Source organism: Durio zibethinus, chromosome 4 (genome assembly GCF_047325235.1).
Source record: "Durio zibethinus cultivar Kanyao isolate XHJ-2024 chromosome 4, ASM4732523v1, whole genome shotgun sequence".
In the NCBI taxonomy this organism is placed as follows: Eukaryota; Viridiplantae; Streptophyta; class Magnoliopsida; order Malvales; family Malvaceae; genus Durio; species Durio zibethinus.
In genome coordinates this window covers 13,177,070-13,202,692 of record NC_143165.1, presented here as the reverse complement: position 1 = coordinate 13,202,692, position 25,623 = coordinate 13,177,070, and the positions used below count along the sequence as shown (strand labels likewise).

Here is a 25,623-nt window from a genome sequence, read left to right as displayed (position 1 = left end):
AAATCATGAGGAGTATGGCCAGGATTGACATTTGTCTGAACTGATGATAACTTGGTAAAATGGCTAATATAAGGTTGACGAGTTGTTGGAAGTGCTTATGACACATGAAGATCTTGAACATATATGAACCTAAATGGATACAATGGTGTCTCAACAGTTGTTTCCTCCCTTGTCCTGTATGTCTCAACAATTCTTTTTCCTTTGTTAATTCCACTATCATCTATTTTAATTCTACCAGTTATCTGTTCACATTTTGTTACATTCTCATAACTGTTTCACTGATCTCTCATTGGGCCTTTTCTACTCTGTCCATTCGATTAGCATCTTCATTTTTATGATTTTGGTACTGACTCAAGTGCTATAAATGTGCAGACTCAACTGACCTCGTTTCCTAGGATAGCTATCCTTGAACTTTTTATTAATCATCAGAAGTCAGAAATACATAATAAGAATTTTATTATAAAAAATCTTTTGGCTTTGAAAGTTTAACAAAAGCATGTTCACAATCATCATCTTTTGTCTTTAACTAGCATGAAAAATAATGAATTCAAATAGATGATGCATTATGTGCAAGCCAAATTGTATTATTATTAAGAAAAGAAAACTCGAGTTTCATCATATATTCTAGCTGAGTTATCTAAAGACATTCTTTCATCTTCGAAAGTTCAATGAAAGTATATTCATAACCGTCACTCTTTTTCACTGGCTCTAATTATTAAAGGTGGACAGAAGCATCAATTTATAAAAAATCTAGGTTAAAAGAAGTTTTCATTCATTCCAAAAGCATCAAGTTTACACATCATAAACCATTCTAGGGCTGGGGCTAAAAAGTGTCAAACCTGTTCCCATTTCCCTTTGTCTCATCTAAAAAATAGTCAATTCTGATTACTATGAAGGATAACTCTTTGCTTAAAAAGCTTTTTATTCATCATCTTGACCAATTTTACTGTTGCCTGTAGCACTGCTACCATTTTGACATGGATCAAAAAAGGGTTCTCGTGAATAACTAGCTTCATCTTAGCATCAAAACTCAGATATCCGACTTTCATCAATCCCTGCACCCTATGTTTCAATGCTATACAGTCTTTTAGAGAATGGCCCATAATACCAAAATGGTATTCACATTGGGCATTAGGGTTATACCATTTAGAGAAAGGTGGTTTGCGAGGTTCAGCAGGGATAGGGGCAATGGGGTAGTTTTCCAAAAGCACCGGGTATAACTCTGTGTAAGACATGGGTATTAGATCAATATGGGTTTTTTCTTTGGTGTTACCAGAGTTCTTTTATCCTATGATTAGTTTGCTTTGTTAAAAAAAATACTGGTATAGTTAATCTCGAGGTGAATTGAAAAACTCTGGGTTAGAGATTGGGCTGATAAAATGGTGATTAGATAGCATGCTGAACAAGCGATTGTGAAATGTGAGGTAGGGGACGTGAATTCAAGTGTGAAATTTTTGAAGGCTGTATGACACTTGGGGCTTAATTCTAGGTGCTTGAAAAGGAGGTTGAAAATAGTCATAAGAAGAATTTAGGTACGGGTTAGGACTTGAGATAGTTGGTGATGGTTGTTTGAAGTCAGGTGACTCCTTATTGGAAATCAAACTCTTGAGCTCAGTAATTTGCATGGCTAGTTCACTCATTCCTCTCTTGAGTTCGTCCAAACTTTGATCACTATTCAAATCACCCAATGCTTTAGCATACTCTGATAGAGTGTTGGAACTAACGGGAGCCATTTAACCTTGACTTGATGGACGTGACAATGGTCTTTAAGGAGGAACAAACTCAACTCTATCACTACCTTTAACCATTTTTATCAATTGAGCCATCTGTTGTTTCATCTCTTGAAGCTCAAGCCATAATTCCTCTTAATTCAACTCCAAAGCACTAATCCTTGCTTCTAATTGATCTCTCATTTTTGTCACTTTGATTCTCACCAAGACAGACATTTTATTCCAGAACTTAGACCAAAAATTCTAGACTATTACCCTTATTGAATGAATATCACAAAAACAAAGACACACAAAGTATGTTTATGAATACATGAATATGAGAATGTCACGAAATGCATATATACTTATGACAATGGATTTTTATATGTACAAAGACCCAAATAAAAATTTTCGTCAACCATGAATGTGTATGCAAAAAATGCAATGTTATGTTACAAGAACGTGGGATATGAAATGCAATGTATGTTTCATACGACCCTATTATTCATGAATCTATATGCATGAAATGCAATGACATATTTAGTGATGGTGAGATGTATTCTTATGACTAATACAACATACTTGTATGAAATGCACGGACCTACTGTATGTATGAGATATGTATGTATGAAATGCAATGCATGTGTTGTGCTAGCTTAATAAGGTAAACACTGCCTTAAGATACGTAACGAGATAGAATGCACGCACTACTTATCAAGAAGTGCATGGGATGCATGTGCATGAAGTAAAATGCGTGTGCTACTTATTGATATGGATGGGATGGAATGCACATATTATCCTATTATAATGCGCATGAGATGAGATACATGTATGATGTATGAAATACGAAAGATGAAATAAAATATGAAATTTTTTGTTTTGAGAAGGAAAAAAGAAAGAAATAAGGCTTGAAAATTAGTCTTTATTCGATCAATAAACAAAGGATTTAGAAAAATCTTTAATCTTTGAAAATGTTCTTTTGTCTTTTTTTGTTTTTTTTTTTCAATGATTGACCTAAAATAAATATCACATATTCAAATATAATGCGTGCAATAAAAAAATAAAATAAAATAAAATGACTCAAGAATTCAAAACAAACAAGTAAGAAAAGTAATATAGTAACCATACAACAAAATAATATAACGTATAATGTCCTAATTTTTGGTAATTTTTTAAAAGGGGGCATGGCTCTATCCTAGGCAGGCTTCCTATGGCTCACGATATGCTGGGTTATGATTTATATGTCTAAAGGTTCTCAAACTATTCTTCACATTATCGTCCATTATAGACTAGTAAGGTTCCCCAATCCTCGCCCATTATGGGTTATTAACGGAAATGGTTCAATCTGAGTGGAAGTATTTTGCTAGCAAATATGAAAGTTATCACCTCACGAGAATGTAGCTATTTCACTTTCTCCTAAAAAAGATGGAGCTCGGGTATAGAGCTCATGTATGCGAGTGAATATGCAAAGTATGTGCAAGGTAATGTATTAATCAAAATAACATGAATAAATAAATAAAAAATCAAAATGAAGTAATAACTAACACATAATTTATTTTATTTATTAACGTGAATGTTTTCAAAAAATAAAATAAAAGAAATTAAATTAAATGTAAAATAAAATCAATTAAATCCAACCATTGTCAATAGCGCAAAATTAAAATTTTGGCCTGACTCTCAAACTAGTCCCCAACGGAGTTGCCAAGCTGTCATAACGATTTTGAGACCGCCAGACGTAAATGATGATGTTTAAAATTGAGAAAAATAATATGAGAGTTGCCACCAATCTTTGTTAGGGTGTGATTGGTCACCCAAAAGTTTATCATTTTAATAAAACTATAAAAACGGGTTTAAAGTTTATTAAAAAGATAAATTTTAGTCCACGAAAAACCAAGTTGGGTTCGGGAGTCGGTTACGCATGGGGAAGGATTAGCACCCCAACAACGCCCATAAATTGGTACCATTTAATTACATGCTATTTTCGATATTGGATAAAAATGATTTTAATTGAAAATTTAACACTAATTCCTTTCATTTGGAAAAATAAAATTTTGCTAAAATTTTTATTTAGAAATATTGAAAAAATCTTTACGTTAAAGAATTATCTTAAAATTCTCCAACATCTAGGCAGAATTTAAAATAACTTTTTTCGCTTAAGATTTAACACAATAATCCTTAAAATGAAATAACGATCTTTATAGAAAATAATTGTTAGTGACTCTCTAACATCTAGGTAGAGTACCAAGAATTATTTCTTTCGGAATGTTATGTTTATTTTATTTTGTAATATCATAATTTTTTTTAAAGTATGATTCTTTTTTTATTATAAAATATTTTATCACCAAATAGTAAATAAAAATTAAAGACAGAATAGTGTAAATAATTACTGATAATAACATGCTAATGTATGTATGCCAATGAATGTTATATAGGATGGGATGCAATTTAAAAGTTAGATTTTTAAGTATAATGAGGCCACCCCGACTCTCTAACATCTAGGCAAAGCTTAGGTGTGACTGTTTATATTTAAGATCCTAATTTTTTATTATACTTTTTATTTATTAGTTCTATTATTAATGTGAATTAGAAATCGTGTGAAAAGACTTAACGAAGTAAAATTTTTTAAATATCCCATCATCTAGAGGCATTTGAGAACAAATTGCTTCAAATAGGATTTTCACACCCATCCTTAGGACTTTTAGGAGGTTTTGAGTAAAGGCTTGAGTAGAGGTCTTGAAAGTTTGGTTTTAAGGTTTAGAGGGTTTTAAAGGTTGAATTTTTGGATATGGAAGGTTTAGGGTTTTGATTTTAGAGTTTTGAGATTTTAGGGTTTGGGTTTTAAGGTTTGGGGTTTTGATTTAAGGGTTTGGATTTTAGGGATTTTGGATTTTGGGATTTGGATTTTATGGGTTTCGAATTTTAGTGGTTTGGATTTAAAAGATTTTAGAGGGTTTGGATTTAAGGGATTTTGGATTTTTAGAGGGTTTCGGATTTTAGGATTTAGGATTTTGGGGGTTTTAGAAACTTAAGATTTTGAAAATTAAGAATTAGTGTTTAAGGTTTCGTTTTTAAGAAAATACGAACATCTAAAAATCTTTAACATCTAGGTGAATTTTTGAAGCATGTTCGATTTTAATAATTATTGAAAATTAATTTAAAATTTTCTTATATTTATTTTTTATGAAAATTTATTAATAATAATTTCCAACATCTAGGCGAAATTATTTTTTAAAAAATATTTTTTATTCCCTCCAACATCTAGGCAGGAAAAATAATAAAATTAATAAATTGTTTTTGAACATTTTTAATATATATTTTTAATTATTACTTGTTTTCAATTTTATTATTATTAAAACAATTAAACATTTATTCTAACAAATTTAAGAATTTATCATGCATCAATAAAAAAATACTTAAAATAACAAAAAAAATAATATAAAAAAATTAGAAAATTTAAAAAAAAAAATTTTTACCTAAACCGGATCGATCAACAGTTCGGTCAACTATTAGTTCGGCTGGACAGAAAAGAGGTCGGTTCGACGCGCGATTCGGCTGAGCGGTCTACAGTTCGGTTCGGTTCAAACTGATTCAATTGGACCATCAGCAGTTGTTGGAAGAGCGGGTTTACGGGTCGGGTTACACGGATCTCGAGTCAGATTCAGGTCAACGCACGGATCCTCTTTGGTTGAAACGATGTCATTTTGGCCTTTAGGCCTTTATATATAACTGAAAAAAAAAATTTTGTTTATTTGGTTTCTATTTTCAGAAAAAAAATGGGAGAGCTCCATAGCTCTCTCATCGGTCAGTCGTCAGACCACCGCGTCAGCCGCCGTCTGGGTCATCGTTGACTATCGCTATCGGTGGTCACCGGTGACCGAAAAATACCAAAAATACTTCCAGAGTGCTCTTCCAGATCTGGCTTTCTTTTTGCCAGAAACAGCCCGATCGACGTAGATCGGAGCTTAAAGCTTTCGATCCCTTTCTCTTTCTTTTTTTTTTTTTTAAAGAAACTGATGATTTCTTTGCTTTTGCAAGGAGCTCGGCGCTGAGGTTCCTCCCTACGGGTAAGACTATTTGTCTTTGGTTTTTGTTTCTGTTTTTACGTTTCTGTTTTGGGTATTCGAGGGGTGTTTGGGGTTGTTGAAAGAAAAGTTTGGCTTGGTGTTTGAGCTCGAAACGAGAGGGTACTGAGGGTAGTATGTTTGAAGGTTTTTCAGAGGGTTTTCAAGAGCTTTTTTTGAAAGAGGGTCTAAGAGAGAGGTTGAAAGGGATTCGAGAGAGTTGAAGGGGAGAAAGGCTAGGGATTTTAAAAAACTCCAAGGTGGTTGTAGGCTGGTGGGTAGACAAAGGGCTGGTCAGAAGGCTGTAGGGTGGCTGGTCGGGGGCGGTAACAGCACCAACCACCTTACTTTCTGTTTTTTTTTTATTTTTTAATTATTTTTTATATATTTTTATATAATTAATAATTATTATTATTAAAAATAAAATAATAGACTTGGACAAAATCGGTGTCTACACTTGTTTATTTATTAAAGTCCACCTTAATGATTTTCATTTTTTTTAATTTTCTATAATAGATACTACCACATATCTTGATTAATTATGTTTTATTTTTCATTATTTTTTAATTTATCTTAAGAATTGTATATTCCCTTCGTTCCAAATTGTTTAGGTGGTATTTGACTTTCATAGAGTCGAAGAAAAAGAAAAAAAAGCTTTGATTTTAATATATTTAATACTAAAATTAAAGTTTCACTACTTTTAATGTCAAAAAGTTAAAAAAAAATTATAAAAAAATAATGTTAAAATATTAAAAAAGGAAAAGTTTTATATGTAAAAAAAAAGATATAATTTTGGGATATTTCGAAAAAATGGACAAAAAAAAATGGGATAGAAAGAATATCATCTTTTAAAAAAAAAAAAATTATACTTTCAAACTTTTTGAAAAAAAGTAAGAAAAGTATGATATATTCTTTTTAGACCATTTTTATATACAATAATATTTATATACATGCAAGATTATATCAAATAAAAATAAATTATTTTTTTCTTAAAAAACTAAAGCATATATATTATTTAATAATGAATTAAAAATAAAAAAATATTAACATACTTTCTTTTTTGTAATTTTAATCAAATGGTTGTACAAAATATGAAAAATATTAAGAGATATGTTTAAAAAATAATAATTAAAATATATTCTTTTTCATAAGAAAGAAATTGTAATAATAATAATTAAATATATAAGAAATTGTAATAATAATAATTAAATATATCATGTAAAAAAGTTGTAAACCAAGAAATAAAATTGCAATAGTAATCAAATATATTTTGAAAAAAAGTTACAAATTGAAAAAAATAAAATATTGATATAATACATTACATCTATAGTCTTGAATTTTTAAAAGAACTTTTAAGTGGCAATTAAGATTGAATAAATGATTTACAAATTAATTTTTTTAAATTTAAAAAGGATATAAAAAGTGATAATCAAAAATTTTTTCATATATTTGAGATATACATTTGATAGTTAGAGTTGAAATAGATATAATCTCTTTGATAGTCTTATTATTTAAAGATTTAATATGAAAAATTATTTGAATTTTCAATGTCTTAAATAAAATTTTGAAATGATAATTTTTTTATTGATTTAAATCAAGATAAAAATAATTGTTAAAATATTTGAATAAACTTAATTTTTATAATTTTTAAATATATTAAAATATTTTGGTAATTAAATAATTTCTTAAATAAGGTTATTTATAGACTTGTTTAACAGTCGCATTATTTGTTCAGATTCTAAGGTTTGTTTAAGTTTTAAGAGAATTTAGATAAAAAAATTAAAAGTTATTAAATGAATTTAGACATAATTTTTAGAGCTATTTGAATTTCGACTCTAGCCTTGGACAAAAAAATTAATGTCCAAGCCCGATTCAAATAAAATATATATAATTAAAATGTTATAATTATAAAAATATATACATAAACTTTTATTTTTATATTTTATTTTTTTAAAAAAAAAGATTTTTTTTGTTACATAAATAGGTTTAAGATTTATTCTTTAAAAAAAGTTTAAGTCTTGAAATATTGTGTCGAATAAACATATAAACTATTAATATGAAACGTGCCCTTGACTTAACCCATGAACAACTTTAGTTATTTTGTAAACAATTAAAATTATTTATTATGAAGATAAAATTCATAATTTAAACTTTTAATTTTAAAAAACATTTCTTTACATTGATTAGATTTTTAATTATAATTTTAATAATTTTGATATTTGAATAAATTTAGGATTATCCAATTTGGAACTAAAAAAAGTTATCTTACTTTTAAAAAAAAAATCAAAAAATTATTTACGTTTATATGACAAACTTTATCAAATGCCCATATATGTTGTAATATTATATATATATATATATATATATAATATGTGTGTGTGATTAATAGTTTAATAATATAAATATATAGTATTTTTTTAACTTTTTAATTTAAAATTTTCAACAATTTATTTTTTTAATATTCCTAATAATGATTTTAAGTTTTATTTAAATCTCTTTTTTTCAATAATTTTAAAAACATTCTCTCTAAATCACCCTTGCTTATTTGTCTTCAAAATATAATCCTTGTGAATAAGTTTAATTGCTTATAAAATTATAATTTTTCATTAAAAGAGATATTTATTTTAATTTAAAAAATAAACTTTTTACATGAGTTATAGTTTTTTCTTTATTAAAAGCTTGTGTATTTACAAAAGTTCACCTTAATAATTTTCATTTTTTTTATTTTCTATAATATATACTACCACATCTCTTGATTAATTATGTTCTATTCTTCATTTATTTTTTAATTTATATTAAGGATTATATATAATCTTTTTTTTTAAATTATAACCTTAAACTCAAGACTTATGGAAATTATTCATACTATCACTTAAAAATAATTTCTAATAAATTTAACATTCAAATTTATTATCTTTTGGCTATTTATATATTCATCTCATATAAAATTATTAATAATTTATATATTTATATTATATTTTATTTAAAAAATTACATATTATAATTTATATAGACATGAAAATATAAAATATATATTTTTATTTTATTAAATTTATTTATGATTTTTTAAAAATTTTAAAATATATCATCTTCAATTTTTATTTATATTATTTTCATATTATATTGTATTTTAAATTATTAAATTTAAATAGTTTTTTAAAAATCTATTTATCCTTTTAAAAGATTCATAAATCATCAAATTAAAAAATTGCTATAGTAGTAATAGTGAACTAGAACTAAGACTCCTTAGTTGTTGAAGATCATTCGAATTTTGTAACCAAAAAGATATTATAATTTGAAAAGGGAAAGAAAAACTTCATTTGTAAGTGTTATTCAGGAGAAACGTGAAGCAATCATCCACCAAATCCGGTTTTTCACATATTTTTCCCAAAGAAAAACAGAGCTACCACTTTTCACTTTCCCTTCTTTTCATATGAATTTGGACCACAAAAGATGTCAAAGCAAGCAATGATTCCATACAATTTCCCTGATGAAATCTTAATGGAAATCTTCCATAAACTGCCCATCAAGTCCCTGGGGGAGTGCATGTGTGTTTCTAAAGCCTGGAACTTTCTCATCAAAAGCCCTTCTTTTGTTTCCGCCCATGTCAACATCCTGTCAACAAACAACACAAACGACAACAGCAACAAGAAGCTTTTCCTTGTCATGACTAGCTTCCATGGAAGAGAAACCAAATTGGAATACTCTTTGCACTTTGATGACCAATACTTCAGTAAGTACACTCAGTTACAAGACATCCCATTTGATACCCATCATTATATAGTTGGTTCCTGCAATGGGTTAGTTTGTTTAGTGGACTTTCAGTTTAGTTTTCATAGCAAATTCATTTTATGCAATCCAACTATAAGAAAGTATATTAGACTGCCAAAACCATGTTTTCGGAATTTGCCATATAAAGTTTCTATTGGGTTTGGATTTGATTCAATAAGGAATGACTATAAGCTTTTGAAAATTAGCAAAAAAGATGTGCTGGAGGAGAATGTTGAGGTTGAGCTTTACTCCCTCAAAAGAAAGTCTTGGAAAATATTAGCTCCACCTAAATATGATCTTTATTCAGATGATTTCATGGTTTTTGTCAATGGAGTTGTTCATTGGATTGCTTGTGAGAGAGTGAATAATCATGGGCGTAGTAGGTTTAAGTTTTTGCTTTTGGGGTTTGATTTGGGCTATGAGGTTTTTAAAGAAGTTATGCTGCCTGATAGTTTGAGTAATTTACATGAACGGTCAGAGATGTATGTCATGCCATATGGTGAATTGTCATCAATTGCAGTGATTGAATTGGCGTTATATGAGAAGTGCAATATATGGGTGATGAAAGAGTATGGCATGGTAGAGACATGGACTAACATGTTCAGTTTTAGAATAATAGGAAATGGACCGATGCCAAGAATTTTAGGGTTTAAGAAAAATGGGGACTTGATCTTGATGGGTTATAACGATCTGCAGGTGGTTTCAAATGAACTGCAGGTGGTTTCAACTGAACCGGAGAGCGGTGAAATAAATGGTTTTGGAATTTGGGGAATGTATGCTTGTGTTTTTAGTTACATGGAGAGCCTAGTATTACTCGACCATGTAATAGATGCTAGAGGCGAGAATGATGCAAATAATGCAAGTAATTCAATTGAGGGAGCAGCTGGTGATTTGTCTGATGCTGAAGATGAAGCAACTGGTGATTCAAGTGATGGTGAAGATTTTATAAGCTATGCATAAGTATGGGAGAAAGATGACAGCCTAAAAAAGGCAAGTATATTTAGCTATTATTTGAACAATGCTCTATTTTGTTCACTATATTATACATTTAAACATTGAATCTCAACCTTTTGCTAAATTTCCTTCTAGCATTCCTGCCTGTACATGTATTGTTCTGTAGTCTATATTCAGTGCTCTGTAGTCTATATTCAGTGCTGAAACCATCTTAACCCGGCAGGATTGTGTCTTGGAAGAAATTTTGTAGCCCTACCAAACATTTGCATTTGTGGTTAGGTTCAAGAATTGATGATCCCAAAGTTTTTTAAGTTGAGCAACTAAAGCATTTCATTGAGTGTTAGCTTTACTCTTTCAGTGTGAACTCTATGAAACAAATTACTGATATTGATCTGAGAATAAGAATATAAGCCAGATGGCTTTTGCAACACATTTATTGTTGCTCAACACATCTGCTAATGATGCAATCACATGCTTAGAGATTTTGTTAATCATTTCCCAGGTCCCAAGTCCCAAGCCTGTGATGCTTGTTGGCAGACAAAAGATTCTGAACTTCTTTGCATATTGTAAAATTCAGTAGTTATTATTACTCTTTCTGCTACTGCCTACTTATAATTTTTTTTCTTTGTTTATTTCCTAAGTTTAGTTGCAGGAAAACATAGAATCAATTGGGTTTATTGGACTGCAGAAGCATGAAGTATATTTTGACAATTGTTTTTTTTTGAAGTAGGTTTGAGTACTAAAATGATGAGATATTTTGAGGTTTGTTATGTTTGAAGCTAGAAATGGGATGATTATGATTTTTTCCCCAGCCTCCCTCTTCTCTTGTTTTTGACTTTTGCCGGTATGGTCGGAAACTGATTCCTATGGTGGTCAGATGGCCGATATCAGGATTTTGTAAAGGATGGAAGTTAAACTTTTTCATAGTTTAGAAGGCTAAAGCAATAATTTTGAGAGATGAAAGAACTTAAAGCTTGTGCTTCATCATAATGTTTCCATTCCCATTTCTTTTCTTTTCTGTTAAAGAAATGGCATGCTTTAAACATGACAATGCTAATTAGATGATCAACTTGAGGCTATCTCATGATGATCATAGCTTTTACTAATTGGTATAGCAAGATCAAAGTCTATTGATTAAAACTTACAATGTTTCTCATCAAACCATTTACACTAATAACAGATACAAAAGAATCATACCTTTTAGCATAGTTTTGATCCTATTGAACCATGTTGAAATGAATTTCCCTTGATATAAAGTTGAAAAGAAAAAAAAAAGAAAGAGATTTGAAGATAAAACAAAAGAACTGCCCTTGATATCTAGATTTGGGAATTTTAAATGCGATATGATCATACGATGATACGATATAAAATCGATACAAAAAAAATGTGAAAGTAATAATTTAAAATTTTAATAAAAATTGTATATGAGTTTAGCAAAAATATAAAAAATATGATCTATATTTGATGTATCAATATGAATTTGACATGAAATTTTTTATATTTTACACGTGTTTGACAATAGATGAATATAATACAAATACACTAATTGTAAGATCTATTGATATCTACACTTTCTTGTGTCTTTATATTAACCTTGACAAAGTTTGTCTATAGTTCACTTTGCACATGTTCATGCTAAAAGGGACTTTTGTTCACAACATTTGCCTTAATATGAGAATTTTCTTTCTAATATAAAGCTTGACGAAACTGAAATATCAACTTCAAATTTGTTTTCCAGGAGTCATTTCCCTCCATCAGCCCATTCCTGTTCTTATATGGTGAATGGATGCATTGGAATTCCATTGGCAAGGCTTGTTTACCAGGGGTAAGGGCTCCAAACTACATTCTGACTGCTATTGCGAATGCTTCTGATACAGATCCTGAGGATGACAGTTCCTTCAATTATAGATTCTCGGTCAAATGATAGGAAAATTACTGTAACAGAGTGAGTCCAACAACAAAAACTGGAAAAAATCACTGGCAAGCAAAACTGACCACTATTTATATGTGGTGGCTAATGTCATTTGTTTCCCTAGAGACCATTCAGAATTGCTTGTGACGGAAACCTATTAGGATTTATCAGTGGAAAGCAATTGTAATAGAAAGTTTCTAGCACTATACCATGATATTTCCACAGTTAGTGGTCAGGATGTCTTGAAAGGTATACGATGTTTTGTACATACAATCAAAAGAAGCTGGTTTCACGTAGCATACATATGTAATTTTCGGTTTGAGCAATACATACGATGATCAGCCTCTCAAGTCTCGTTTCACCACTGCTTTTGGCAAGTGATTATGCACCTCAGAATGGAGTTCAACTCTAATGTGTCAATCCCAGATACCCTCCCTTTTTTCCATCTTAGCTTATCTTGTTATTTACTTATTCCTGCAAAGGCACAAGGGAAATTATAAAGGAAACAGAAAACCAAGGGACCTTATATTCTACGCAACTCTTGCTTGTTCATACATGACACATGAATCAATCAGTTATCATACCTCAGATGGACCAGCTGGTGGCAAACTTGAATTTGCTTCTGCTGGCACTGCCTCGAATATCCTTGCTTCCGATTTTTCATTCGAATAACTAGCGAGGTTGAAAAAATAGACCATCAAAACCAAAAATTGGACACCAGTTAAAATGTGAACTATGTGACATAAACTGGAGACTGCTTGCATAAATGCATTGATGCAGCTTGAACTTTTCTCAGAATCATATTAAAAAATGCAGCAAATCAGCTATGATTTTTCTCCATTAGCTAGCTTTTTGGTAGAAAGAGTGTTTCTCAATGTTATTGACTAACATCTGACAGTTCAATGTTTTCGATACTTACGTGGAGAGAATCGTCACCCAAATAAGTTCAACACAGTCCACCCAAAGAAGTCTTTGTTCTACTGGGATAACACCATAAGTGATAAGATGAGCAAATGGCCACAGCTTCCATCCAGCCTACATGACAACAGTGTACAAGAACACTGTTAGATCTTGTCTCTATGGTTCCTCACTGAAAAATGAACAAACACCACATTGTTCAAGTACAAGGAGAATGAAAGGCAAGGAGAGGAGGTTCTCTTACAGTCAGCATGGGCCAGAATGTTGCCTTCAATTCATTAAAAATACTGACTGGAGATTCAAGACGCAGGAACCCCAAAACTGCAAAGTAAATGCTATTCCAAACTGCTGCCCATGCAGTTTGGTCAAATACTACTTTTGCAGGAACCACCCACAAGTCTTGGAAAGGAAAAATATCCTGTGAAAAGAGCATGTTGTTTCAATAGATCACATAAAAATCTCTCATGTGCTGGAAATATAGTGCAGAATGATCACCTCACAGAATTGGTAATAATAATGAGACATGGAACCATGTAGAGTAAAGCCAACAAGGCCAGATCTGAACATTCGCGTACGATCAAACTCGAGGAGAGGTTTCCCTTCAAAGCACTGAAAGTTAAAGAATACAGACACAAAAAAGTTTATGATAAAATTTATGACCAAAAAAAAAAAGATTCAATCTATGTTTTTCACAACATAAGCTTACCTGTGCAATCCAATCTCCTAGAGAATAGACAACTCCACTGATAACCATTTTTGCTGAAACAGGATTTGTCTTCAAAACTTCCTCGTAAGCACCCCAGTTGTGTTGAGGTGCATATCTTAGTATCTCATAAAGAGTCCACCCCTAAAAGAAAGCCAAAAAATGAGTTCCCATAGGTTGCAAATCAAATTGATTACGACTTACCAATGCTATGCATGCAGTACATAAGCATATCAAACAGATGAAGATTTTTTTATGCTAAAATGTTTAAGTCATTATTTGTTAAATAAATAATCTGATAATCCTTCAGACAGTCTTGGATTCTTAGGCAGCCACAACAATCTGATAACCGTACGTTATAATCAATACCTATTCATATAATTTTGCATCCAACCATGGCTTTCCCAAACCAAATCTTGCAATTTTACCACAAAACACAAGCATTCAAAAGAAAATTGCATTTTAAAAATAAACAAAAGCTTGCCTGCCAATAATCATGATCAATCGTAAGCAACTTGGTGATGGCAAAAGTACCAACAGCAAGAACAATAGTAGCATTAATAGTTTTATCTATAAGCCTGTCCATTTCCTCCTGACCTCCTTCTTCATCTCCAAACCCACTCCTTGAAGCTGAAGCTGAAGCGGAAGAAGAAAATCCTTCGAAAGATAACCTTCCTTCCTTACCAAACCCACCTACTTGACTCACTAACTCGCCTCCTCCTGCTGCTTCTCTCTCCACCTGACTCACCGTAACTCCTTCTTGCATGTCAGTAACATCCTCACTTTGTACTGGTATCACGTCAAGCTCCTCAGCTAATGAGTTCACCACCACCGAGTTGACCCTTTTGTTGTTCTTCTTCTTTTGTGTATCTCTCGAGAAAGTAAAACCCTCGGGGGGTTTTGAGCTGGTTAATGATGAAGCAGAGGCCTGTCTTGAAATGGGTTTTCGAGGTTTTGATAAAGAAAGGAGGCTTTGAGGAGATATCGTCGTGTGAAGAGACGCCATGGCTGAGTTTCTAAGAGGAACTAAGTTGAGTCGACCAAGATATGATGACTTGGCGCTAACAAGACTTAACCGCCACTTGTTATGGGTTGTTCTAGCTTCGCCAACGTTGTAGCGTCCGAAAGAGCCGTTTCTTATGAGAGTTACTTTGTGTGGGGTGATTCCATGGGGTAAGGCTTATGGTTTTTGTGCATTTGATTCTGGTTGGTTTTTCTTATCAACGGTGATGATGATAAGGATAAGTAAAGGTGACAAATAAGCATGTTGAGTTTGAGTGATTTTGAAATTGGTCTTTTGAATCAGAGTTTTTTTTTTTAATCAAATTATCTAAAATTCAGGTTGAATTCGTGTTTTTATGATTTTGATTAAATTAATTTGGTTAAATATTTAATTTATGATTAAACATTTACATGATTATCCAATTCAAAACTAAATATTTTAATTTATATGATTCCTGAATTCAAAATTAAATATTTTAATTTATACAAATAAAAATTAATTATTAAAAATTTGTAATAATATAAAATTTTTATTGATAGAAACGTGATTATGAAAGACAGACACCTTAAAAATGTATAAAAAATAAATTTAAGCAGACCTAACATTTTTATATTAATATGTCATCTAGAGATGGTAATAGATCGGATTGGATTTTTGTTCATTCTGAATTCGATTTGATTTTATATTTTTTAAATTTTGATTTGACATTAATAAAATATTATTTTTTAAATATAAAATATTATTTTTAAAATTTAAATATTTAAATATATAAATTAAAAATTATTTTAAAAATTATTTTTTATATAATATCAGGTCAGGTCGAATTTGTCTAAAATCCGAATTCGATTTTTTTTTTAATGTTTACTTGATTCAATCCGATCCGAAACTCAATTTAAAAAAAAAAATCAATCTTATAAAATCAAATTAAAATTCGCTTGGAAACAGATTGAATTGCTTACATTAATGTCACCTAAAACAAAAGAAAAAAGTCAAAATAATAATTAAAAAAGTTAATTTCATGAAAACACAAACTTTTTTTTTTTTTCATATTCTTTCTTTTTCTGTTCTAATTTTAGATTTTTCTTCCCCCAACACAGTATCCCTTTAATTACGGAACTCTCATTTCCATCATTTCATAGATAGAAAAAATAACTCCTCTTTCTTTTTCTTTCGAATTTTTTCTTCTTTTCTCTATTCAACTCCTCTCTTTTAATATCTATTTTCTTTCTCTAACTATAACTTTCCTTTACTTCTAACTTTTTTATTCACAATACAAAAATTTGTGTGTTTTTGAATATCTTGTGTTTTATAATATGAATTATAAGATACTTTTTAGTTTAGAGCAACAGTGGGTAATTAAAAATATGACAAGTGTAAACCAAAAACATCAAATGAACCAAAATTCTCTCATAATTTAAAAAAAAAATGACATTTTCTCTTTTATTAATGGCTCAAGTTAGCATTTTGAATGCTTTTTTGGTGGCATTGTAAATTGTTCTTCTAGCCTAGCACTCGCAACTTCACTTCATGAGCAGTCTTAACAAAAATGGAGGAAAGATAGGGAGTTTACCGAACAACATGATATTCTCTAAGTTATTAATAGTAGCATGGAGACATCTGAACGTAGGTTAATTGGGATATCAACCTAAGGGCCAAAATGATGACCCACATTAAGTTGGTTTGGGCAACAGGGACCTTGTAGATGGTTTGAGATTTGGAAAAGAAAAAGGTTTTATTAGGTGAAAAAAAGGAGAATTAGTCTTTGAAGATGTGTTTGGATTTAAGAAGATTATAGATCAAATTGTGATTTATTCATTGTAACAATGGTGGCTATGGAAAATTTGAAAAATAAGAGAAAGAGAGGCATGAGAAAGAATTTACGAAAGAAGAACCGACAAAGAGAAATGAAAAAAAAATAAAAGTTGAAAGTTAAAATTTTTCATTTAATTTAATTTTTAAAGTTTTTTATGAGTTCAACAACCAAGTTTGACTCTTTTTTTCCGAACTCAACAATAAATTTGATTATTTTTTAATTGTGTAATTTAACGCGGGTGTCTTTCATAATTTTATTTTCGTTTATAAAAATATTAAATTATTATAAATCGATAATATTTAATATTTATTAAATAATTATCTAAATATTTAATTTTAAATTAAATATTTAAATAATTAATTTTGAATTTATATTATTACGGATTTAAGTTATTTTATATTTAAATAATTTTTAAATCATGACTTTTTTTATTAATTTGAGTATGAATTTGTCGCAATTAAGAATTTGAATGAATTTTTGAATTAAGTTTCGGATTGATTTTGCAGCATCCAAATTATTGAATTATTGATTATGGTGTTGTGAGTTATTTATGAGGTTTAGCATTCTTCTTTTACTTTGTACGGTGATGATGGTCTTTGTTGTGATAGCGTATGTTACTATGGTGCAGTGTTATACAGGGGATAACTTTTGTGTGTACGGTCCAAAAAAATCATGGTGATCGGTGATATCTATCCACAGATTTTTAATTTCAATAATTTATTCGATTAAAAAATATTTAATAAAAATTATATATATGTTCCACAGCAGCCTTCTATTGGTCAGAAACAACTGATCAATATAGGGTGGGCCCATATAATCCAAAGCTGACAACCCAAGCACATACGCAAATTTACAATGTGTGTCAGTGGGGCCCATGCAAGCCGCACACGAGGATAGCTACATCATGTCTGAAGCATCTCTTTTCTTTCTTGGTGATTCTGGATAATTACCAAGCATCTCAAACTCTGCAGCAAATTTTGTGAACCATTCGAAATTTCAAAGGCCCTCATTCAATTTCATTCAGATATTTTTGTTTGTACATGGAAGACAATGTGGTTAGATTTTGAAGTTTTTCCTCTGAATTTTGTGGCCAAAACATGACAGAAATTTATGGTTTTGCCCCATATGAGGTTGGGATTGTTCTTTGCTTGAGAACAAGAATTACAGAGTAAGAGTTAATGGATTTTAATGGACCTAGATTTTCTGACATTGGAATATTCTTTAATGAAATATGAGACAAGTTTTAGATTGTTGAAAATTGCATGGATACTAAAAATTCTTGAAATTTGGAAACATTTTTAAAGGGACATTCTTATGCATATGTAGTGTCTTTATAAGGATTTTAAATTAATTTAATAATTTGTGTATTTATTTGATGTTAAATGTAAAAATTACTATATCATAATTCGTATTTATATATTTATCGCAAAACATATAAATTTTTTTAATCAAATTTATGTACGATTTTTATTTTTATTATAGCAAAAAGGAAGACATTGAGCTAAAATTAAGTGCAGAGCTTCCGCAGGAGGGAAAGATATCAAGGAGAGAAGTTGAAACTTGGTTGAAAAGAGTGAAGGAGATAATTATTGATGCACAAGATGTTGAAAATTGGTTGATGAACAAACTCGAGAAATGAAAATTTTGCTTAACAAAGGTCGTGTTGTCTGTAATAGTTTGGAAGGTGATGCTCAGATCCCAAGTGTTGGATTGCTGCTGCCAACATCAAAATTTTCTTTTTGGATAAGTATTTATTATCCAAGAAAAAGTATCATAGCTACAAGCATAAAACACAACAATGTCTCACTTATACAATAATATCTCTACTTAATTTCTTATTCTTACTGTTTCTACGACCATATCTCAGCTTAATCCCCATTGTTCTCTTGAACTTCAGTTTATTCCATCATTAGCTATATTGCTTATTCCTACTAATCTTAGTTTTATTACATCTCTTATCTGCTTCACTATCAGCCCTCCTGCCATTTCCTCTGAATTGTAAAGCCTCCTATTCCTTTCTGCCCAGATCACATATCTGTAGGCTCCCCAAGCCAACCTCAGTAGTACTGAATCAAATGCTTTTCCTTTCAGTCGTCGTATTGTCCACTGAAACCCCTCCTCCCATCTTGTCGCCTCCCTTTGCAAGCTACAAAGCTGTACAATTTGTTTCCAAATTTCCTTTGAATATGTGCAACTAAAGAAAATAAAATTCCTGCTCTCCCTTTCCCGTTTACAAAGCACACCGCCTTCATCCACAGATATAGCAGCCAATCCTTTGTAAGGAGTTTGTTAAAAGCAGCCAATCCTTTGTAAGGAGTTTGTTAAAAGCAGCCATCCAAGCAACCATAGCATGTTTAGGAATATGGAGTTTGCACCAAATGAGCCTATGTCAATCCACCTTCTGCTTTCTTTTTCTCCAACACTAGTTGTGGAGTAACTTACTCTTATAGTGTTCCGTACAACTCCATCCTCTGTCTGCATTAAGTATCTGTAAGCAATGCTCCTCAATTTTAGCAGTTTCTTCATGGCCCAACTATGGCTTGTTACGCTAGGAATCTCCCATATACGACGTCCCTTGAGCACATAGCTCTGTATCCATGCTATCCACAGTGATCCGGCTTGTGTGTAGATTGACCAGAATAGTCTAATGACACTAGCTTGATTCCAGACTTCTAGATCCTTAACTCCAAGTCCTCCCTCAGACTTTGGCTTGCATATATCTAGCCAACTGACCCTTCCTTGCCTTGTTACGCTTGTTTGACCTTCCCAAAAGAACCATAGGAATAGTTCGTGATCTTCTTGATTACCTGCTTGGGCAGGAATAAATGTTTGCACCAGTAGTTGCATGTGCTGAATATCACAGACTGAATTAATTACAATCTACCGGTATAAGAGATGTGCCTGGTTGTCCAGCCTTGAATTCCTAACGTAATTTTCTCAATCAAAGATGCATAGTCCCTAATGGTTAGACTGCAAGAGACCAATGGCACACCAAAGTACTTGATAGGGAGGTTGCCTTGCTCGAATCCTGTTTCTTCCATGATCATATCGAGTTCATCCTTTGAAACACCCATGCAATAAAGCTCACTTTTCATACATTTAAGCCACAGCCCAGAGAATTGGTTGGTGACAAAGAGCAAATTTGGTGGTATTTGATGCCGAGGTAAACAATGAGTTGATTTAAAAAGTAAAAGTGGTTATAATAATTTACAACAAGAATCAGTAAAACAGGTAGATTCCTTCAATAAAAACCGCTGCCAGAACTCCTCTTAAAATGATCTTTAAAGCTTATAGCATATCCCTGCAACTTAAATTTTGTGCCTTATACATTGATTTCAAAAAATATGGGGATGGCCGTATTAGAAGAAGTTCATTAGCTCTCATTTGGCAAAACAAGGCGATCTTGACCTTCAATTAGCTTTGCAGATCGAATGACATCCCCAGTTCTTATCTGTGGTAGAATTTCTCTTCCAGCAGTTGTATATCTAGAAAATTAAATTAAATTCATATGAAAAGTCTAAGGATTAACTTATACACATGCATGTAATCCCAAAAGATATGATGACATTACCCAAAAACAGAAAATTGACCTTCATCAAAGGATATGCCTCCCAAACCAGCCTGTAAAACAAGTAAATCATCGAATACAGCTATAACCAGATAAACAAAAGATGTATTGGACAGGCACAATTAAGGGGAGAAGAGAAGTAAAAGGATAGTAAGATTGAATCAGACAGAACTTTGAAGTAAACTTACATTTCTTTTATCATATAGATAGAAGAAAAATTGATATGGTGATGAGTACTCTTCAGAGACTTCACTGTGTGCCATAGCAACAGCTCCATAAACAGATAGGGGAAGAACCGGCAATTCGCCATCCTTTCCAGGGGAAATAAAAGAATGATACTAAAAAACTAAATTGGAAAATGTTTATTTGCTGCAATTTCTGGATACATATGGACTCATACCTGAACATTTAAGGTTGTTTTGTACAAGGGCTCAAATTGTCCGGATGGCATTATTTCTAAGGGAACACTGTAACCACTCTTTTCTGTACCATTTTCTGATATTATAGCTTGATTAATACAGCTGAGCATTATCCCATCATATGCCCCATCTGTCACCTGAAGAATTATAACTAAATCTCAGGAAAGCATGTGAAGTTCAATCATTTTAAATTGTTATTGTTCACAAATATTGCAGCAAGATTTCAATCAGAAAGCTCAAAGAACAGAATAAACAGATTCATCAACTATAAATTTAAGCTTTGCTACATTTATCAATAACAAATAGCTCAACAAATTAAAGCTTTGCTGCAACTACTCAGGTTGATTAGGTTTAATCAAGTGTTAGCTTTTATGAGGGTATAGTCATGTTCTCATCCATCCATTACACTTTTGTCTTGCATCAGATGAGATTTGGATCTTTTTGTGTGGGTATCGCTAGTTACTGCCTCTTTGCTGCATGCTCGGGTCCACTCCTCAACCCTTGCCTATGATTTATAGCCAAAACATTCAAGTTTTGGAAATAAATTAAATACCACTGATTACTATTTGGTCGATTAACATGTTATCATGCCATCAATGGACAGTGAACGTGGAGACATTAACTACATGAGATCAACCTTATCGTCTATAGACCTTGTTGAATCTTTTCTTTTGTTTATAAATCACTTCTAGTTGTCACTCAAAGTTTTACCAAAATACTGATAGGGGGTAACATTAAGATGTAAAATGATAAAGCATTTAAAACCATTGTCAGCAATAAGAAGTTTAACTACCTTACCAGTTTCGCAAAATTTCCAGTGGTTAGTGGTGCTGAATATCCATCCAAAACAACCTGAATTAATAGTTAATAATAAGTAAACTTTAAATTCATAAAAGTGTCATTCAACATCCAATTAGCTAGCTCTAGAACTGTTTTCACCCAAAAAAGAAAAAAATGGTATAGTTAGCAGATTTAGAGCAATTGTCACAGTTTGTTTTGCTTCAGCAGTACTAAATGTTGTTCCAAGTTCCAACTATCATGTTAGGTGACAACCAAAGATGTAGTTAGACAGCTGCTCTTGACGTATGATAAAGTTTTAAGGTGATAAAAGCAATATCAGAATCATGTAAAATGGCTAAAATTAATCAATGCACAATTAATCTCCACCCATACCCTGTAGACATGACTAATAATAATCAAGAAAGTAAAGACTACATTCTGCAAAACTATATCAGGTTTAATGTACCTGAATTGTGGCAGTCTTTCTCGATTCACCACCAGCTTCTGGGGAAAATGATGAACCATCTCCTTTCTCAATAGTAAGCTCAACAATTGCTCTCCCCGTTAGCCTAGAGACCATAAAGAAAACTATTTCAAGCTAAAAGTAGAGACAAAACCATTTTAAAGCCTATTTATCACATTTGTAGTCATGCCTTTCAAATGAGAGCTAAATCAATAATTGTTACCATAGAGCAACTGAATAGTAAAAAAAACAGCAGTCAAATAGTAGAAAAAGCAGTTAGATACCAAAATAATAGAGTTGTTCATGTAAGAATGTTTGTGTTGACCCAACTAATGAAGAAGTTCTTAAAGAATCAATTAAGCCAATATGCTTGTTCTTTGCTTCAAGTATCAGTGGCCCTTCATATTAGTAAAAGTACATGTAAAGAACAACTCCAAATTATGCAGTGTGTTACATTAAAGAAAATGGGGAAAACATCCAGCATGCTTCAAATGTGTAATCCAAAAGTAGATTAAACAAAATAAATTGCTTTAAGCATTCAGTTCATAAAATATGAATATAACAACCCCCACTAAAATATTGAAATTATGACTTCAGCTGTTGGAGAAGAGTCACCTTGGATATTTCAAGTATTGCTCAGGTAACAGAAATGACAACCCCGGTGCCTGTTCCACAATAACAAGTTGATATGTTAATATACTCATACTATTTTAGCAGCATAAACTTCACACATAAAATCAGCAAAATGGCTGCATATGAAATCAGCAGTTATAATATAAGGAAAGGAAGGCAGTCCATCTGTTGATTCCACAAATATCTTATAGCAGATAATTCATCAGAAACACCAACAGCGTATAACTGGGGATCAGTACTTGCCTGTAACAACTCCAATTCAGCAACGGTATCTAGTGAAGATGCAAGGCCAAAAGATACTTTATCTGGATCCTGATCCTTGATACATTTTAGTAGATCTTGCAATCCACCCTAGTAAACCAAGGAATACCACAATCAGTCCATGAGGTCTCTGCAAATGAATGAATCCATTCATCAGGGAAAACTCCTCCCTACCAAAGCTTAATTTACATAACTGAGATGCTGGACCATAGAGTTAACTCATTTAAATTTTCATTTGTGCATTTCAGCATGATAAAAAGAAACCTAAGGAAAAAGCACTTCCATTTTCAGATATTAGAAAACTGTTTTATGGCAATACTCCATGTTTTATCCATCCACATCACCTTGCAGTCATAGCCAAATGAAGCTTTTAGCTCAAAAAAAGAAAAATGATGTTGTGTCAAAGAAACTTAGCAGTGGAGTATAGCCATTCAAATGAGTTGGGGTCAACTTTAATAGCTTAACACTGTATTTAAGATTCTCATCCTATTCTTATTTTTCTTCCTGAAGAAAAGTAACTTTGTGGTTATTTTTTATGGAATATGATCTCATGGAAACAAAAGAAGATAGAAAACTATGATTGTTAGAGAAGATCTCTCATTTAAGTTAAATTTCTTCTTCCACAGAACCTTCCCATACCTGCCCATCAATAAGAGATGTGTAAAGAGTTGAACCCTTCTCCCTTAGATTTGCAGGTATACTTGCCAAAATAGAATCCTTTCCATCTACTGCTATCTGATATTAAGCAAAGAGATATAAAATCAAAAGAAAATAGGGGAAAACATAGACATATACATATACTTAGCATGAAATAACCATCCATAATCTTGACATGGGAGAGAAACATAGAATGAACAAAAGAAGATAAAAAATGAATACAAATATGAGTGAGCTCCAGCGGTATGAGTTCCTTAACTTCTTTAAATTTTGTGCAAAAGGAAATACTAGGTACCTTTAGAGCTTTCTTGACATTACCCTCCATGGTTCCATAAGGCTTTCTTTGTGGAATCCTTAGCAGGTAGGAAATGTCTTCCAAAGAAGCCTATATACAACAAAAAGATGGTAAAAAAGCCTGATTAGCATCTACGCAAACCAAATATGCAAATTCAATTATCAGTTTACAACCTGTATTGCCTTCATGTTTGTATTTGCTGGGATAGCCCTTCTTAAAGCAAGCTCCCCGGTCCTTGGAATCTTTGTTTCAGGAGAGTAAAGCACAGCATTTGCAGGCAAAACAGACCAGAAGTCCCAGCCAGATAAAGGCAATGGAGATGTAATTTGGGCTAAAATAAGTATCACAGCAATCACATTCTCAAGTTTCATCGTTGCATTTATCAAAGTTGACAAGTGCAAACATGAAGGAATATTTCGACAGTGTGACTCATCCTGCATCACTAAAAGCCCTTAGAAGGTAGGAAAACCTTGAAAACAGGAATGAAATTGAAAAAGAATCACACAGAAAAGGTGAATAACTGATAATTAGTAAACTGCAGGGATAATTTTTGTTCAATAATATGGGATCCACTTCATTGTCAACAATATAATAAGATTTGATAAACAATTTGTTGATTGACACTGAAACGGATGTAACTTTTTGTCAATCTAGTATGCAAAAAAATTATTCAGGTTCTTAATTTATACTTCAGCCTAACTCCAAAGTCCCAACCCATTATTCAAGTTAACTTGGCAATGCATGTATTCTTGTCATATAAAATATTAAAATCCATGTATTCGTATTGCGTTTTATACGAAAATTATATGTGATAATTCAAGTAATAGAAAAACATGAATTTTTTTTTTATTTTATTAAATCCATATATAATTATTACTAAAATTTTAAATCATGTCACATTTGTGTTCATTTTTGTACGGTATTGTATCTTTTAGATTGCCAAATCTATATTCAAGTTATGCAAGAAGTAGATCATGTAGCCTGGCTAGTCAAAGGGATAAATTAAGGTCTATCTGACAACATAATGAAACAATTTTGTAAAACTGACAATTCCATAAGGTGACTATGAAAAAAAAAAAAAGCGACATAATTTAAAATTTTAGCAAAAATTGTATATGGGTTTGTCAAAAGAAAAAAAAAATTGTTTTTTGCTTGGCCTGTTGACACAAATTTTATCAAAACAAGTTTCTCACAAAGGAACCATGATTGCAAGGGAAGGCTCTTTAACAACCGCACTATCTTTATTAATCTAAATTGAGAGGGCATTAAGAAGTACTAAGCTACAACTTGGTATCAGAATAACAGTCACTAAACACAACTGAAAATCAAAATAACACATCAAATCCCAAAAACTATACATATAAAGGTAAACCCAACAAGAATTCAAGGTAAAACCAACCTTGACAAAGTCTTTAGAAGACTTGCATTGAACTTTGAGCTGAAGTGGCCTCGCATTCTCTCGACTTCGTGGTCGACTGAATCGAAAAGCGAAATGGGTATAGAAGAAATGGCGTTTTGGAGTTGAAGGGGTGAAGTAAAGAGTGACGGAAGAGGATAAAGGAAACGCCATTGCAATGAAAAAGAAAAGGAAAAAAGGTTGGATGGTCGTTGCAGAAGGGAAAGATGTGAGAGGTTTTGGCGCGCCTCATCTAGAAATGTGATTACGTGGAAGCTGCTGATTGGAGGGTTGTCGGCCTTGTTGG

At 31.6% G+C, this 25,623-nt stretch overlaps 4 protein-coding genes across 18 annotated transcripts; 1 reads left to right on the top strand and 3 right to left on the bottom strand.

Annotated features, from left to right (window-relative positions):
* Positions 1 to 9,055: 9,055 nt before the first annotated feature.
* LOC111287919 (F-box/kelch-repeat protein At3g23880-like) lies at positions 9,056 to 12,757 on the top strand. Its single transcript, XM_022878615.2, has 2 exons — positions 9,056 to 10,531; positions 12,234 to 12,757. The coding sequence occupies exon 1, from the start codon at positions 9,224 to 9,226 to the stop codon at positions 10,499 to 10,501; it is 1,278 nt and encodes a 425-aa protein (XP_022734350.2). The 5' UTR covers positions 9,056 to 9,223; the 3' UTR covers positions 10,502 to 10,531; positions 12,234 to 12,757.
* Positions 11,925 to 15,147, bottom strand: LOC111287921 (uncharacterized). 15 transcript variants are annotated; one of them, XR_016341594.1, is made up of 9 exons: positions 14,513 to 15,147; positions 14,032 to 14,172; positions 13,821 to 13,934; positions 13,570 to 13,743; positions 13,327 to 13,442; positions 12,992 to 13,079; positions 12,710 to 12,881; positions 12,491 to 12,561; positions 11,925 to 12,391 (listed from the first exon to the last, which is right to left on the bottom strand). XR_016341594.1 is itself a non-coding variant. In XM_089759697.1 (7 exons), the coding sequence occupies exons 1-7, from the start codon at positions 15,032 to 15,034 to the stop codon at positions 12,876 to 12,878; spliced, it is 1,161 nt and encodes a 386-aa protein (XP_089615823.1). In that variant the 5' UTR covers positions 15,035 to 15,143; the 3' UTR covers positions 11,925 to 12,875. The 15 variants fall into 15 exon arrangements, 1 of the variants encoding a protein (XP_089615823.1); XR_016341595.1 differs by having other exon boundaries at positions 11,925 to 12,375; XR_016341596.1 differs by having other exon boundaries at positions 12,741 to 12,881.
* A 3,590-nt stretch (positions 15,148 to 18,737) lies between these two features.
* Positions 18,738 to 19,918, bottom strand: LOC149519189 (uncharacterized). The gene is made up of 3 exons (XM_089760225.1): positions 19,729 to 19,918; positions 19,220 to 19,651; positions 18,738 to 19,117 (listed from the first exon to the last, which is right to left on the bottom strand). Exons 1-3 carry the CDS (start codon positions 19,916 to 19,918, stop codon positions 18,738 to 18,740), a joined length of 1,002 nt encoding a protein of 333 aa, XP_089616351.1.
* A 49-nt stretch (positions 19,919 to 19,967) lies between these two features.
* Positions 19,968 to 25,574, bottom strand: LOC111287023 (Cyclophilin-like peptidyl-prolyl cis-trans isomerase family protein). Its single transcript, XM_022877173.2, has 12 exons — positions 25,320 to 25,574; positions 24,094 to 24,354; positions 23,921 to 24,010; positions 23,608 to 23,703; positions 22,951 to 23,058; positions 22,690 to 22,739; positions 22,078 to 22,180; positions 21,630 to 21,683; positions 20,813 to 20,968; positions 20,601 to 20,723; positions 20,416 to 20,465; positions 19,968 to 20,329 (listed from the first exon to the last, which is right to left on the bottom strand). Exons 1-12 carry the CDS (start codon positions 25,488 to 25,490, stop codon positions 20,218 to 20,220), a joined length of 1,374 nt encoding a protein of 457 aa, XP_022732908.2. The 5' UTR covers positions 25,491 to 25,574; the 3' UTR covers positions 19,968 to 20,217.
* Positions 25,575 to 25,623: the final 49 nt, after the last annotated feature.

Excerpts from the sequence above, each read along its gene's own strand:
- LOC149519189 (XM_089760225.1), bottom strand. The coding sequence starts at position 19,918 with ATGGGTGTTTCAAAGGATGAACTCGATATGATCATGGAAGAAACAGGA. Across the intron at positions 19,652-19,728 it reads CAGGCACATCTCTTATACCG|GTAATCAAGAAGATCACGAA; the intron begins GTAGATTGTAAT and ends CTGCCCAAGCAG. Across the intron at positions 19,118-19,219 it reads GATTGACATAGGCTCATTTG|GATTGGCTGCTATATCTGTG; the intron begins GTGCAAACTCCA and ends CTCCTTACAAAG.
- LOC111287921 (XM_089759697.1), bottom strand. The coding sequence starts at position 15,034 with ATGGCGTCTCTTCACACGACGATATCTCCTCAAAGCCTCCTTTCTTTA. Across the intron at positions 14,173-14,512 it reads TTGATCATGATTATTGGCAG|GGGTGGACTCTTTATGAGAT; the intron begins GCAAGCTTTTGT and ends GCTTTCTTTTAG. Across the intron at positions 13,443-13,569 it reads CATTCTGGCCCATGCTGACT|GCTGGATGGAAGCTGTGGCC; the intron begins GTAAGAGAACCT and ends GTTGTCATGTAG.
- LOC111287919 (XM_022878615.2), top strand. The coding sequence starts at position 9,224 with ATGTCAAAGCAAGCAATGATTCCATACAATTTCCCTGATGAAATCTTA.
- LOC111287023 (XM_022877173.2), bottom strand. The coding sequence starts at position 25,490 with ATGGCGTTTCCTTTATCCTCTTCCGTCACTCTTTACTTCACCCCTTCA. Across the intron at positions 24,355-25,319 it reads CTTCTAAAGACTTTGTCAAG|GATGAGTCACACTGTCGAAA; the intron begins GTTGGTTTTACC and ends TTAGTGATGCAG. Across the intron at positions 20,724-20,812 it reads AAACAACCTTAAATGTTCAG|GATGGCGAATTGCCGGTTCT; the intron begins GTATGAGTCCAT and ends TCCCCTGGAAAG.